The following is a 16095-nucleotide window of genomic DNA, read 5'->3' as shown; positions in this document are numbered from 1 at the left end:
TCTTATTTCTAGTTTTTGTTTTTGGGGTTTTTTGGCCATTAACTAAATAGCAGTGTGATTTTAAATCTTTGGCCATACTTCTGATGCTTATTTTCTTATTCTGACATTTATATTCTGCTATTTTTAAATGGTAGTGAGTGGAGGAAATTTAAGAACATGGAGTCACGCTTCTGCATTTTATAAGAGAAATAAATACCTGAGGCGTGGAATTAGTAACAGAACTAAAACTCAGGTGTTCTTATTTTACCCTATAGTTTACAGCAGTGATTTTCAAACTGTTAGTTTTCAAATAAATTCAGTAGGCTAGTTACAACATTTTAAAATTAGGATGCAAAATAGAGTAAAAAGTATTGCATTTCTTTTCTGTGGTAAGGATGAGTATTAATTCCTGATGTGTGAACATATGTGTATGAGTGTGTTGTATCACTATCTAAAATGTGTAACTTATAACGGGTTGGTTGTATTTAAAAAAAGTTAGGGAAATACTGATTAGAGAGTCAATGCCAAAAAGGTGAGGAGGCATTAGACAATCTGAGTCCAGAAGAAATACCAATAGAACATCTTTTTTTTTTTTTTTTTAAAGATTTTATTTATTTATTTGTCAGAGAGAGAGTGAGCGAGAGCGAGCATAGGCAGACAGAATGGCAGGCAGAGTCAGAGGGAGAAGCAGGCTCCCTGCAGAGGGCAAGGAGCCCGATGTGGGACTCGATCCCAGGACGCTGGGATCATGACCTGAGCCGAAGGCAGCTGCTTAACCAACTGAGCCACCCAGGCGCCCCCCAATAGAACATCTTGAGAATTGTTCTTTAATGGACAGAAAATACAATACTTTATTTAGGTGCATGATCTGGTCTCCTATTTACTAAAAACAGTGACCCTTTAGTGTTGACAGAGAACATAGATCTATGACATTGAACAGACTTGAAATGCCTTTTAGTAGGTTAAAATAATCAGTGGACTTTGCTCATTCAGTTAGATGGCCTCATGTTAAGGGGCTCGTTGATTATGCCCAGGCTTGTGACTTGATCATGGCATTTGCTGATCTCCCTTAAGTAATAGCCTATCTAGGAAATGTAATGAAGTGAATGATTCATTGAAATCTCGAAGAGAAATCAGCCATCTTATTTTACATGTGCTATGCTATTTATAATGTGAAGATTTCCCACCTGGCCAATGCAATAATGGTGATGATGACAGTAGTACTGCCAATAGCAGCCAAAGCTAATTTACATAGGTTATCCTTGGCTACCACCTTCACCTCAGAAACCTACCTTCCCTGACTTCCTGTAGTGAACAGGCTTTGTGTGTGTGTGTGTGTGTGTGTGTGTTTGGACATGGAAATACACGTTGCTTAGATTTGATTTGTAATTCTTAAATGAAAGTGTTGGGAATGTTGTGTGTTATACAGAAGGCATCTATGACAAAGCCATCAAGTGACCTCCTGAAAAATACTAAGAAAAGAATTAAAATAGTGTTTACTCTGAAAACAAGAAGTAGATATAAGATGTTAAATACAATTAGTTAGCCTGTCTCCTCTTCTAATTCCTTTAGCTAATAATGATTTGGCATTTAATTTTGATGATTTTCATGCATACTCAAAATTAAATGAAACTTAGAATGTAAGTAATATACATAGACTTTAACAACAGCTTATAGAAATCTCTTTTCCTTTTCCTTTCTTTATTACCTAAAAAACATTTATGACTTTATTATCCCCATGTCATAATTTTTCACTTTTTTATTTTCAGACTTCTTTTAATACTGTTATAAAATTTTAGCAATATTTTAGCAATATTCCCCAATAATATTTAATAATCAGTTACTTTAATAATCAGTTACTGGCCAAGAAGGGCCTGACTCCCTCGCAGATCGGTGTGATTCTGAGAGACTCCCATGGTGTGGCACAAGTACGTTTTGTGACAGGCAATAAAATCTTGAGAATTCTTAAGTCCAAAGGACTCGCTCCTGATCTTCCTGAGGATCTCTACCATTTGATTAAGAAAGTTGCTGTTTGAAAGCATCTTGAGAGGAACAGAAAGGACAAGGATGCTAAATTCCGACTGATTCTGATAGAGAGCCATATTCACCGGTTGGCTCGATACTATAAGACCAAACGAGTCCTCCCCCACAATTGGAAATACGAGTCATCCACAGCCTCTGCACTGGTCGCGTAAATTTGACTATGTACTCAAGCAATAAAATCGTTGTCTAACTAGAAAAAAAAATTAATTTTTAGCAAATTGTTATTAAAACTGCTGAGATTTCAATTTCAGATTTAATTTATTAATTGTGAAGATTATTTTTGCATAATAATTAGAAAGCTATCAGCTTTTTCACTACTTTCGGTAAGTGAAAATAACATTTATAATTGCAAATGTCCTGCTCTGACCACAGCTTCTCTTGTTAATAGTTTCCAGTGCAGTGGTTCTCACTCTAAGAGGCTTAAGAATGAGGGAAATGAAGAAGTGTCACCGGCAGTTGATGGGGCAGAGGGCCTTACCCCTGACCCAGACCCAGAAGGTCTCAAGGTCAATGGAAAACCAGAAAAAGCAGTGAAGATGGGGAACACAGAACTACCTTCAGAAGAAGAGGCTTCTCCTAGCAGAAAGCAGCTAGATCAGAATTCATCAGATAATGTCAAACTCCCAGGTGAGAAACTGACTATGTTTCACATGTAAGCTGATGTCTTCACTCTCTGTTCTATGACATGTATCTTACCTTTTCACATAGCTTTACCAGTAAGGCATCTAAAGCTATGAAGTAACAGTAAGGAGGCCAAGTGAATGTTGTAAAAGTCAGGAGCATCAATAATGTGTGATGGAATTAGGAGACAGCCAGCAGTGCCTATTTGGTTTAATAAAAAAAAAAATATTCTAAAATGAAAACTTTTGGGGGAGGGGTACAACTCAATTTATAGTATACAATACATTTTTGGAAAGCTTCTGTTAAATTCACATGGAACAGTAAAAACCAATTGTAGATAATGCTTTGCAGATTCTTAGCTTTCAACTTAATTTTAAGAAGAAAATAAAGATAAAGGTTTTAAAAAAGAATAATAATAATCATTCAGTTTTGTGAAATGGTATGTATAGTTCCCTTGCTGTTTCTCTGTACTAAAGGCATACCCTGTAAGTCTCAACTAGTTTGCTTTCTTCCTTTTTATAGTATATGTCTCTGAAATTGCTGTAATGTTTTACCTCTTTAATATTTGTCAGAGTTTTTGTCCTTTTACTAATTGAGCTTATTGGTAATTTCTCATACTGCTCATCCAGTTTGTCTTTCAACTGTGGGACTCCCCCAAATCTGGCCATCTACCCTTGGTTCCTCCTTGTTCAAGGTACTTTTATCTCTTGACTGAACTGTTGGCAGAAATTGCTTCTTTTCTGTTTTTTCAGGGTCTACCCTACTCACCCATGCTAGTCACTTCTCCATATGGCAGAGTGATCCTTTTAAAAGATGTAGGTGAGGTCTTGTCCCTACCTTCTTCTTACTCTTATTCCACTTAGAGTAAAAGAAAAAGTCCTTTTCATAGTCCTAATTTGATTCTCTCCTATGTCTTCACTTTCATTACTGTTTGCTCTTGAGATATCTGTGTTTAAATAGAGTTTAAATAATAGACTTTCTTTTAGTGACTTCATACTTTATTGGAGAGCTAGGCAAACATACAGTTACAATACAGTGTGGTAAGTACCATAATAGAGATGTTCCAGGGTATTACTGATATACCAAGGAAAAAACTCCAAACAGTCCAGAGGCTGTCCTGGGCAAGGTTTCATGGACTAGGTGATATCTGAATTAATTTGTGATGAATGGATAGAAAATTGCAAGAATGGGGAAGGTAGAGAAAGGAATAGCAAGCAATGCAAAGAACACAGTTAAACTGTACATAGCAGGGAGCTCGCTGTGGCCTCCATCTCAGGACCCCAGGATCACTGCCTGAGCTGAAGGCAGACGCTTAACTGACTCAGGCAACCCTGGATTTTTTTTAATAGTCCCTTACCATAGTTTTTAATTACATTGGATTTATTTAACTACTTGATAGATTACTGGGTGGTTGAGGCCAATGGCACCCAGTTTTATTAGTTCTATTGATACATGATTCCTTGTATTTTGACGTCCAGGGTTTGAGACCTTGCAGAACACTTAGGTACAAAACTTGGGTGTGTTTAGCATCAAAGCCAATATATGATGGTGAAATGATGCCTATGAATGTTTGTAAGGGAGAGAGAAGAGTAAATAGAGATGGCAGTGGAAGAGATGAGCTCATGATAACCTTTCCCTTTATTTTCCATCAGCATGCAATACAGGTTTAGTGTATGACATACTTTTTATTTGGATCTAACACAGCCTTACATGTGTTTTTTCCATAGATCCTCTGAGCTGGAATGTTTTATTAGTAGCAGCTCTTAGCATCATGTACTGGAATATAATTCCTATTTTTAGAAAGATTTCAAATTGCTATTGCTTTGGGTAATTATTATTGCATTGGCTTTTGACATTGGTCAAAGTGTAACCTTTTTTTAAGCTCTAATTTTGTCAGTAAGTATATTCTTTTGCCAAACTAATAAATATGAAGGCTTCCTGATGCTATGGTAACTGTTCCCATTCATGTCTGTGAGAGTTTAGAGGAGAAGTTGAAAAACAAAAATTTAGTTGAGAATTATTGTTGAGTAGTAATGCAGTGTAAGATTTACTAACAGTCTTTTGTTTGACTCCTCAGGAAACAGTTGCTTAAGCACATCTGTAACAGAGGAAATAAAAACTAAGGATGACCAAGCCTATGGTGTAATTCTACCTTCAAATCCCAGTGAAGCTGATGATTCTATATCTAGTGGCAATCTGACATCTAAGGAATCAGACTCACCCAAGCTTCCATGGCCAAAGTCACCTGAGTCGTGTTCTTCAGTGGCAGAGAGTAACAGTGTGTTGACAGAGGGAGAAGAGAGTGATGTGGAGCGCCACAGGAATGGCCTCGAACCTGGGGAAGTCCTAGCCGTCTCCAGTGGCCTCAAAGTTCCTGGTGTATGTAGCAATGTCTGTTTTTACTGTATTTATTGTGTAGTGAGAGTACTTTCTGGAGAAAACATGCTGTGCATTGAAATCTTGCTTTAGGGTAGAAATAACATTTCCCATTAACAGGTCTTAATCATATTTCCTTCGATGACTGGGAGGTAAGCCTTTTGTGAACTCTGGTTCACATGGTGAAAATTCAGAGAGCATGAAATTTTTGGCTCCATGCTATAGTTGAATTTTCTTTAACTTTTTCTAAAATTGAACTTTGAGATAATTATGGGTTCATTGCAGTTGTAAGAAATAATACAGAAAAATTTATTGTCCCCATTTTCCCGCAATAGTACTTTCTTGGAAAACTATAGTAGGATTTCATAATGATACCGACATCTATTACAGAATGGTTCTGTTACCTGTAATATTAACCATACCAGAAAAGGTTCACCTGCAGAACTCTGACCTCCTCCTGCCATCAGTTAAACCTCTGGGCTTCCCACAACCTCTATTTTAACTCAGCTGGTCATGGCTTTCCCTTGTCTCCTCTTGGGCTCTGATTCTAGGACCAGGTTGACCTTTCTGGCCCCACCCACTGCCAGAAACAGGCCTTTTGCCTTTCAGAAAACTCGACTTCTCTTGATTGCCAGGTACCCCATTCTAACTCTTTGCATTTATAGAGAAACTATAAATATGTCTCATATGTTCTTATGCATTTATAGTATATGCTTTCAGTATAAACTGTTGCTTTAATCTTAAGATTATGAATGGACCAGACAAGCTCCAGTTGTGTGTAGTGGTTGTCAGAATTCATTACCCTGTGTTGACCTATACAACTTGATGAAGTATCTCCAGGGCATAAATAAGGAGAGCATCAATTGTTGGAGGTGATAAATTGAGCTAGCCACCGAACAGACCCACTTCTTACTGCTCTTGCTCATTTTGTGTCACTGCAGGCATTTTCACATCTTTGAGTCCACCAGGGAGATTAGATAAGGAAATCAGCTTGGAATAGTCAGTTCATAGTAGTTTTAAAACATAAAATATAATTTGCTAATTTGACTCAATAACTTTTACAGTCTTATGCATAATTGTATGTCCTAGTGAACTATTAAATATTTATGAAAAACATAAGAGAAATAGAAAAATATGGTCTAATTTATTTGAAATGGTTGCTAAGGGAAATTTGAAAATAGTATTCACATAATAATAAGCAAAATTTAAAACTTAACTTCACATAGGGATTAAACGCAGCTGAGTAGATACTGTGATTCTTTGTGGAATGGTGAATGAGTCAAATGCCTGTTTATATTAAGTTTACTCATATTCTTTAGAGTGGAACTGAAAGTAACTTTTCTATATCCTTGTTTTCAATGGAGGTGATTCTACCTTCCGTGCCTTTAACCGTTATCCTTATCATTTTACTGAACAAAGACCTGCATTGGAAAGCAAACACTGCTGTTAAGGCCTGAGTGACTTGATTTGCTCCTTCTCAGAATCAACTGTGTGATATTTTTTTCTCACAGCATAGTGTCAGGCAGCCATTCTAAGCAGTACAGACCCATTTTGTTCTTATATGGTTTTGACCAGTGTTTCTTAGTACTAAGCGTAATGCTGTGTATATGCTTGCAGCAGTCAGCTTTAGTCAGTCTTTCCAAGAAATATGTTACTTTTGAACAGTATCTGTCTATCTGTCTATAACTGGGTTCCATACTCTTCCTGGAATACACTGAGTATGTTCACACCTTACATGCTGTTCCTGCTCTCTAGATGGTCCTCTGAGTCCACAGAGTTCCCTCAGGGCACTCAAGATTCCACTAAAATGTCTCCTTGTCAGAAAGGCCTTCTCTGATGACCCCATGTAAAATAGCTCCCTCCCATCTCTTTCTGTTCCTTTGTTCTGTCCTTTTTAAATTTCTTGCGTATTTCCTTTTTTCCTCCCAAACAACCTGATTTATTTATTTATTTGAGAAACAGAGAGTACACATGCATGAGTGGGAGGGGCAGAGGGAGAGGGAAAGAGAATTTCAAGCAGACTCCATGCTGAGCACAGAGCCCAATGCTGGGCTCAGTCTCACAACCCTGAGATCATGACTTGAGCTGAAACCCAGAGTTGGAGGCTTAACTGACTGCGTCATTTAGGTGCCCCTATTGCATATTTCTTAATAGTACCTAGTGAACATAACTAGTGAACATTTAGTTGTTTATTGTCTGTGCCTTCCTCCTCTATAATGCACATTCCTTGAAAGCTGAGACCTGGTGTAGTTTTTCCTGCTGTAGCTCAGTCATTACAACAATGTGGCACAAAGTGAGGACTTGATAAGTATTTCATATTAATTTTTAGCTAGTATAAACCACAAATCTGTCCCATCCTATATTATTTTTTTGGAGGGGTAGTGGGAGAGGGAGAGAGAGAATCTTAAGCAAGTTCCATGCCCAGTACAGAGCCCGATATGGGGCTCGAACCCATGACCCTGAGATCATGACCTGACCTGCAGTCAAGAACAAGACACTTAACTGACTGAGTCACCCAGGTGTGCCTTGTATTATTTTGACATCCTTTCCTTACTCCCAGCTTTGATTAAAATGTTGTCACATATTTTCTCATAATCCTGTTTTGGTGTCAGAAGCCAGTGGAATTTCTCTACTTCCAGCCACTGCTTCTTCCATTTACAGGTACATTTCTGAAACTCTTTTCTTTCCTAGTCAATTGTTGATGCAAACCCATTAGTTTCAAACACTTTCTCTGAATACCTACCCCCTTAAAGTGGGGGTTTTGTTTGTTTGTTTTTTGAGTGCCTGGGCAAGTAAACTTGTAAGTAGATTCTATCCAAAGATGTCAGGGTGTGGATGGCCTTCTCATATACCTTTGAAAGGAAAATAGCGTTTGGAGAGAACAAGACAAAAAATTCTTTATAAAATTTAAGTGCTTTCAAGATGACAGTAATGTACTATATTAAAAAAAAAAAAACCTTTAAATTTCTTAGTTGATCCTCAGAGAAGTGGGGATTCATTTCTGAATGGGAGAAAGTATTACAGGCTTACTTTGGCTCACTGATTAAACATAGAAAGCAAAATGACCTGCCAGATTTTCACATGTGGCCAGCATAGAGGTGACCAAGTGCCACAGTTCTATATAATTATGAATATGTAGTCCTAAATTTAGATGAATTTGGTAGAAATTTTGAAAACTTCTAACTGCTATGTTAGTTGCAAGTTTGATAAGCCTAACCTGCACCACAGATAGTGTTTTAATATGCAGTGGAAGGATAGTTGATCTCTTGGTAAAATAACTAATAGAATGGATTCCTATTTTTATTGACTTATAGGTTTAAGATTTTTTTTTTAAGGATTAATTCCCAAGGAGGTAAATAAGTATAAGAATTCTTTATAATTAAAGTATCATAAATCATTGTGAATCATGGTTTTTTATTCAAAGCAAGTCTTTAACTGTGTTTCTTCTCCATTTTTGTTCTGTGACCAGAGAATAGAGGGAGAAACCAAAACTGCTAAAAGTTGGCGCCATCCACTGAGTAAGCCTCCAGCAAGATCCCCACTGACTCTGGTGAAGCAGCAGGCAACAAGTGATGAAGGTGAGCTTGTGATTTTGCAGTGTTTATTCTCTGTATACTGAATGATAGTCAACATTCATTCTGTCTGTTTTTTATAATAAACTTATCTAAAAATTGCTTGATAGGAAATTTGACCGAGTTGCAAAGACATGCATACCATAAGGAGGTTATAAGAAATAGTTAACAGGCAAAAGGAATTTGGATTTTAAGGGTAAATCCTTGCATCATATAAGCTAGCTATGTTTCTAGTCAAAGTTTTCCCATTTCATATGATGGGATAAAATTGGTCTTTTCTGAAATTCACCTTAAGATACTCTAGAGGAAGTTGAGAATCACTTCTCTAAAGGTGTCAAATCATGAAGTTAACATGCTATAGATTTCTTAGCATTGTCTTTATTTTTAACTTGAGTCCTTTAAAATTATTCAGTAATTCAGTAAGAATTCAGTAAGTATTCAGTAAATCAGTTACTATTCAGTAAATCAGTAAATTCAGTAAATCAGTTACTATTCCAGGGTGTAATATTTATATTTTGTTTTACCTGGCTACCCTTTTTATCTCTCTTTCTCTCTTTTTCCAAAAATGCATTTTTGTTGCCTTCGATTAAAAATCAGACCACTGACTAGCTGTTTCTTCCTTGTAAGCTGTCTCATAGCATTGGCGGGGGGAAGCTTATTTTTCCCTTCTCTAAAAAGATCAATTTAAACAGGTTTTCTATAAAAAGCCATTCTTCAAAGTATTGTCCTTTACTCGTGCAAACTGTTAAGGTCCTGTGCCTGTGAAGATGCTGTCAATGGAGTAATATGAACCTTGGGATTAGGCCTCTTGTTTGGTTTGAATACAGTCATCAGAGTAGACATCTGTAACAGATTGTTTTCTTCTTTACTCACTGTCTTCTTTTATATCCCATGGTTAGTTAGGAAAAAAGATCATTAGTGGAGGGATGGGATAATGACTATAGCAATTTCCAGAACACCAGCCAAAGGTGGAATTCTGTCTCTAGTAATACAAGTAGTGAAACATATTCATGTATTCATGTTTATTTCCATATGTCATCATGTTCATTTCTTCTTTCTCCTCTTTATTGTACCCAGAACAAACCATTTTCCCCTTAGTGTCAAAATAAAGGACAATTATAAGGTGATTACTGCTTACTGTACATTACTTTTGAATTTTAATTACGCTCCTCCATCATTGTGTAGTTTTTTGGAAGGGAATGGATCATAGTACCATGTAAGGAAAGCTACTTTCTCCTGTGTCCTTTTTACCCCCAGGTAGTTTATTTTGTTGTGGGCCGTCATAAATTGGCCCAGAGTTTCTCCATGGAGAACAGTTCTGATTTCAATCAGTATGGTTGACAAAATTTTTAAGTGAATTGGTTTAACAAAGTCATCTCAAGGATTTAAGGCTAAATGTCTTGCTGAAACACTAGGGTAATTGTAGCTTTTGCAGTCATGCACTCTGTATTTTAATATGTTAAGGATATAGTATAAAGGTCCTCTGAGGATTTTAGAGAATCAAAAATAAAAAAATCAGAGAATTTTAGTGATGACTAAATATTTTTACAACTTTCCATACTAACAATGGGGAATGTTCTGCATCCTGAAGTAAATTATATTTGACCCTTGAACAACACAGGTTTGAATTGTGTGGGTCCACTTATAAGTGAATTTTTTAAATAAATACAGTATGGTACTGTAAAAAGTATTTTCTCTTCTCTGTGATTTTCTTAATAAAATTTTCTTTTCGGGGAGCCTGGGTGGCTCAGACAGTTAAGCATCTTCCTTCCACCGAGGACATGATTCCAGGGTACTGTGGTCGTCCTGCATCAGTCTCCTTGCTCAGCTGCTTCTTCCCCTCTACATGCTTCTTCCTCTGCCTGCTGCTCCCCCTGCTTATGCTCTCTATCTGACAAAAAAAAAAAAATAAATTCTTTTAAAAATATATTAAAAATAAAATTTTCCTTTTTCTAGTTTATAGTAAGAATACCATATATAATGCATATAATATGCAAAACACATGTTGATCGACTCTTTATGTTATTGGTAAGAGTTCTGGTCAATAGTGGGCTATTAGTAGTTAAGTTTTGGTGGAGTTCAAAGTTATATGTGAATTTTCAACTGCGTGGGGGTTAGGCCCCCAAGTTGTTCAAGGGTCAACTGTATTTATATCATGGGGCCCTTGTTACCTCTGCTTTTGCCTCTGTGTCATACAGTTGGAAGTGAATGAACATCATTATTATTAGAAAATGATGAAGAGTGGGATTAGTGCTCATTGAGAGCACACAACTCCAAATCTAGCTTCTTTTGGGAATTTTTCTACCCAAACTACTAGGCTCCTTTTGCATTCCTCATATACAAGTAGGTATATTTCAGTCAGGAGCATTAACTAGATTAGAGCATCTGAGAAGTTGTGTCTCTAAACAACAGTTGAGTCTTCTGCTGGTGAAAGAGCATTTCTCTGTTGAAGTTGGAATTTGACTCCTTAACAGAAAACTAGGAAAAAGAAAAAATACTGATCCAGCATCTCTGGGAATTTGTGTGCAGCCAAGAGATAAGAGTCACCCCTAAGTTGCTCTTCTCAAAAGTACAGTGAAGTGGCTCTTTGATATTCAAATGACCTGGAACTATAGAGACCATTATAGTTAGTGGCAGATCCAGTAATTACAGAATCTGCAAGGATTTCCTGACTCTCAGCTCAACCAGCAAAACAGTGGTTGTTGGTGGTAGAGCAGACGTGGTATACATAAGAAAAGAATGATGTTAGAATATAGTATCTTTATAAAAACTCTTATCTAATTCTTCATTGTTTTTGTTTTGTTTTTAGTGAAAAAAATCTTAAATGTATACTGAGTATTTTATTATTTATAATTGAAAAGAAATGACTAAGCTGCCTCTGGTTTTCTTTTAACTGAAATGTTTTTCAGTTACATTTTTCCTTAAGCTGGGCAGCTGTACAAGGTGATTCTGAAACATGGATTAATATTCTTTATTTTTTCTGTTCATTAAAATAATTATACAAATGTATTAAAACATAAACTTGAAAGAGAAGGTTGGGTGGATCATTTTATTTTTGAGGCATTCTTTATATGTACCTGTCCTCTTCTTGTGATATGTCAACATAATGGCATATTCCTGTTCTCCAATTTCAATGCTTTGTGGTTGAGTGTCTGTAGGAAGGAGAGTGTATGTGTGTCGCATGGGTGAACCAGGCATGCTCCAAGAACAACACTCTTGCCTCAGAAGGTACTGAGAGTGAGGGGATGAACCAACTAGGGCTGTCAGGCTCAGAAGTCTGCCACAGTATTTCTTTTTCCTTCGTTGGTGAAGATGGGGGCTCAAAAGCTCTCACATATTTCCCCTAATATTCCAGCTTTGATACAGGATAAGTGACATTAAGGCCGTCATGATCCAGTACCAGCTTTGCTCTCTAGCTTCATTCTTCTTAACTACCCTCCACAAATCCTCCTTTTTATCCATTCAGACAACTTTTTTTTCCTTCTGAATGTAATCTACTGCTTTTTACTTCCATGCACTTCCCCCAATTATTGTTTTACATGTGCTACCCTTTCCTTCTTGAGTCATTTTCTGCTCACCACTTCTCCTTTCCTACCTCTGCTGTCCTGTTATATACATACTTACTTAGCTTTAGAATGCCACTTGTCACTTTATATTGTGCTCATCATTTGTCTGTCTCCCTACTCCTACTCCTTTCATCTTGCCTTCCCTTCCTAGTCCAAGGTTAACCACTGCGGCTTAAATCATCCATGGATCCAAAAGCAGGAAAGTGCTGGTCATCAGTAACTTTGAAATCAGCCATTAGTCAAATACTTTAATATGATATATGCTTTCATGTTAAGGAAAATGCAAGTTCTTGTCCAGGAAATATTCTCTGTATGCATAAATGTATAGGAAAACATGCAGTTTTAGTTAGCTGGAGAAATATATATATATGTATATCAGCTAACCCAGTTTTGTATTCTGACTGTATCAGAATCTTCTTTACCACTGTGCCAAATTCTAGGACATCCTCAAAGTTAAAATGAAGCTGCCACGTTGTAGACATAGCCAAAGCCTTGGAGAACTGAGGGCCCCCAGAATAATGACATCCCACTGGGACAGTGACTTGGCTAGCACTGCAGTGTGTATTTGTATTTGTTGCCTTCTTTCCTAGTTTGATGTCGTTCAGATTAAAAAATGTTGAATTCCTCATGCTTTTGCAGACTAGGGTTTTCATCAGCAGTGCTTTAATCATGCTGACACAGACTCCAGACCTCCTCTTATACTAATATTCTGGACATGAATTTTGTCAGCCTCGCTGCCTGAACCCTCATGATTCATTCTTTGATCTCTGAAGCTATCATCCTGCATATATGTGTGTATTTCTTTTAAATTTACATGTGTTTCCAATGTAAATTTTCCAGCTTTTCCCACTGTGGACTTCCAAGACGTTCACTGCTTTTGTACTTACTGTGCACCTAACTCCCTTGGTGAATTGATAAGGTTAATGTTTCTCAAGCAAGTGTGACTCAGGACAGCCCCATAAGCACACGGGAGGCATCATGAACATGGTAGTAGCTGATGCAGTAATACTTTACGCAGTGATCCCCACTGTTGTTGGTGGCAGTGGGAGTTGACATACTGATGCTGTCAAGTGGAGTTTTGCTGGAGACTTTAAAAAGTAAGTAGAAAGTTTGTGAGAAAATATATAAGATTGTTATCAGGTGCTCAATTTCGTAATATTGGTAATTTTTCATATTTGATCACATTTTTAAAAAATATGGGCAAAAATGTATTTTAAAGAGAAATGGAGGGCACCTGGGTGACTCAGTTTGGTTAAGTGACTGCCTTCAACTCGGGTCATGATCCCGGAGTCCTGCAGTCGAGTCCCATATGCAGAGAGAAATGACATCAGATTGGTAGGGGAGAGCTAATGCTGTGTCTGTTTGGGGTAAATATGCTGGGAGTAGAGTAGAAGCTTGGAAATCAGAGTTAAGACCTCTAGGATTCCCTACAACACACAAAGATGGACTCTTAAAAGTCTATACCCTCTGTTAAGGGTGTACTGGGGAAAACCAACCAAAACTGACCATAGGCAGAGGACAAGAGGGCTTGCCACCTGGGTCTAGGCTTGAATGGGAAAAGGAGATAGGTTAATAAGAGAAAGTCACCCTTAAAATTCTTAACCATAGGACTGCCAAGATCTCAAGTCAGAAATTTAAAGTAAAAGTGGATCCCAGCTGTTAATGTTTCTAAGACATCTAGCAGAAGCAATTAGCAAAAATTTTGAACCCCCTCTAAAGTGGAATCTGGCTTATTACTGGAAATAAGGACTGACTAAAGTCCTGGCCTAGTTGGCTCTTATCAGGTTTTTGTTTTTATTTATTTATTTATTTTTAAAGATTTTACTTACTTATTTGAGAGAGAGAGACAGAGCCTGAGCCAGGAGAGAGGCAGAAGGAGAGGGAGAGGGATAAGCAAATTCCCCACTGAGCAGGGAGCCCAGCATGGGGCTTGATCCCGGGACCCTGAGAACATGACCTGAGCCGAAATCAGGAGTCAGATGCTTAACCTACTGAGCCACCAGGCGTCCCACTCCCCTCCCTCCCTATCAGTTTTTTGACTGAGATTGGCCTCAGTTTCTTCCTGGGTGAAATGTAAGAATTGGCCAGAAATTATTGGGAGTTCTAATTTACAGGCTCAGGAATGGATTTTTGGCATTTTAAATACCCTGAAATGAAATGTGGTGATATTTAGAGCTCATCCCCAGTGGACCAAATTTTTATTTCTAATTCTTCAACTGTAATTTTATGATTTCTAGAATAATTATACAGAAAGATTGAAAGACACAGATACCCATCTTTACCATGTTTACCCTACTGCAAAGGTGACCCCACCTACAAGTTTGAAAAATGACAAGATTCAATCTGACTCAGGTCAGATTAAAGCCCTGCTATGGCTCTAATTTTATCTAATCTGAACTTTTTATATAACTTTATAAATTATCAGTTCAGCAAGTGCAGTACGGAAATGAGCTGCTAAACATCTCTTTGAAATTATAGATGCCAGATCCCTATCTTTGTAACGTCTGCATGCCTTGAGGGTTAGATTAAGAGTGTATTTCAGGCAATGTTATAGCAATTTATTTTTTTAGACAGTCTGTCTCTATTAATATTATAATTCATTTAGCAAAGGATTAAATATTTAAATATAGAGATAGAAGAGATGGAAATTGCTGCTTTAATTAGAGATTATTCTTGGTGTTTGACCATTATTTAACCCATTTAACCTAGGTTTTTAGTTATTTTAAAGGATAAAATTTAAGTATAATTAAGTAAGGAGAATCTCAGGAATGCAAGTCTGACAAAAGTTGATTACTTTCCCAAATGATTTTCTCTGTTTCACGTTCCTTTTGTTACAATGCTCATGTTTATAATGCAATCACATTCTGAATTGGTCTGAAGCACATTTACCCATGTGGGGAACTGGAACTACCTGCTGATTCACTTTATGAGAGATTTTTGTTTTCTTCTGGGATTGCCTGATACTTTCTATAGTATTTTCTGAAATTTAGCCTGGGTCATTCAGTCATTGTAAGTACTCCTAGTGTACAAGCTGGCTCCTGGATACTTTGCAATTGTCCTTCTAACAAAAGGACATGATTAAAAATTGGTTGTTTCACTTTAACTTTGGTAGATGGTTGTTTTAGGGGAGAATTATGCCTGTTAGTCCATGGCATGCTGTAACTTGCTCCTTTCTAACAGAATTTGTGTAGATGTTCTGGTCTTCATTTTATTTCTCTTATTTTAAGGATTAAGTGGATATGCTGACCAAATATAATAGTGATGTCTTTTATCTATTCAAACTTTACAAATATTATTTAAGTATTAAAGTAGATAACAATTTTATTTTAAATATTGAAAGCACCCATTTGTTTGTCTGTTTTGCCAGATTGTAATGAGTACATGACTGTTTATGGTGGCAACCAGAAACCTTGTTCTAGTTTTTCCTTGGCTGTTAATGGCTATGTGGCCTTGGAGAACAAAATCATGTAATCTCTTTAAGGCTCATCATGATTCCTCATCTCATTAATTGTCCCAAAGTTTCTTTCAAACCCTGAAGTTTCATTCAAACTTGAATGATAGTAGGAGAGGGTATAATGTAGTCTCTTGCCCCATGTTAGCCTTTCATTGAAAAGCGAGACAGGAAACAACATGTGTTGGAGAGGATGTGGAGAAAGGGGAACTTTCTTACACTGCAGGTGGGAATGCTAGTTGGTGCAGCCTCTTTGGAGAACAGTGTGGAGATTCCTCAAGAAATTAAAAATAGAGCTTCCCTATGACCCTGCAATTGCACTCCTGGGTATTTACCCCAAAGATACAGATGTAGTGAAAAGAAGGGCCATCTGTACCCCAATGTTTATAGCAGCAATGGCCATGGTGGCCAACTGTGGAAAGAACCAAGATGCCTTTCAGTGGACGAATGGATAAGGAAGATGTGGTTCATATACACTATGGAGTAT

General features: G+C 37.2%; 1 protein-coding gene across 8 annotated transcripts in view; it reads left to right on the top strand.

The window, feature by feature from the left end:
* KDM4C (lysine demethylase 4C) overlaps nt 1-16095 on the top strand; it is a 497442-nt gene that overhangs the window by 294167 nt on the left and 187180 nt on the right. For all 8 annotated transcript variants that reach the window (XM_059411675.1, XM_059411674.1, XM_059411670.1 and 5 more), the window contains 3 exons: nt 2411-2649; nt 4721-5022; nt 8489-8597. In XM_059411675.1, the coding sequence (XP_059267658.1) occupies nt 2411-2649; nt 4721-5022; nt 8489-8597 (650 nt within the window). The remainder of the gene's footprint in view (nt 1-2410; nt 2650-4720; nt 5023-8488; nt 8598-16095) is intronic.

Source organism: Mustela nigripes, chromosome 9 (assembly GCF_022355385.1).
Source record: "Mustela nigripes isolate SB6536 chromosome 9, MUSNIG.SB6536, whole genome shotgun sequence".
NCBI lineage: Eukaryota > Metazoa > Chordata > Mammalia > Carnivora > Mustelidae > Mustela > Mustela nigripes.
The sequence above is the reverse complement of the archived record's forward strand: the minus strand, read 5'-3'. Positions and strand labels throughout refer to the sequence as shown.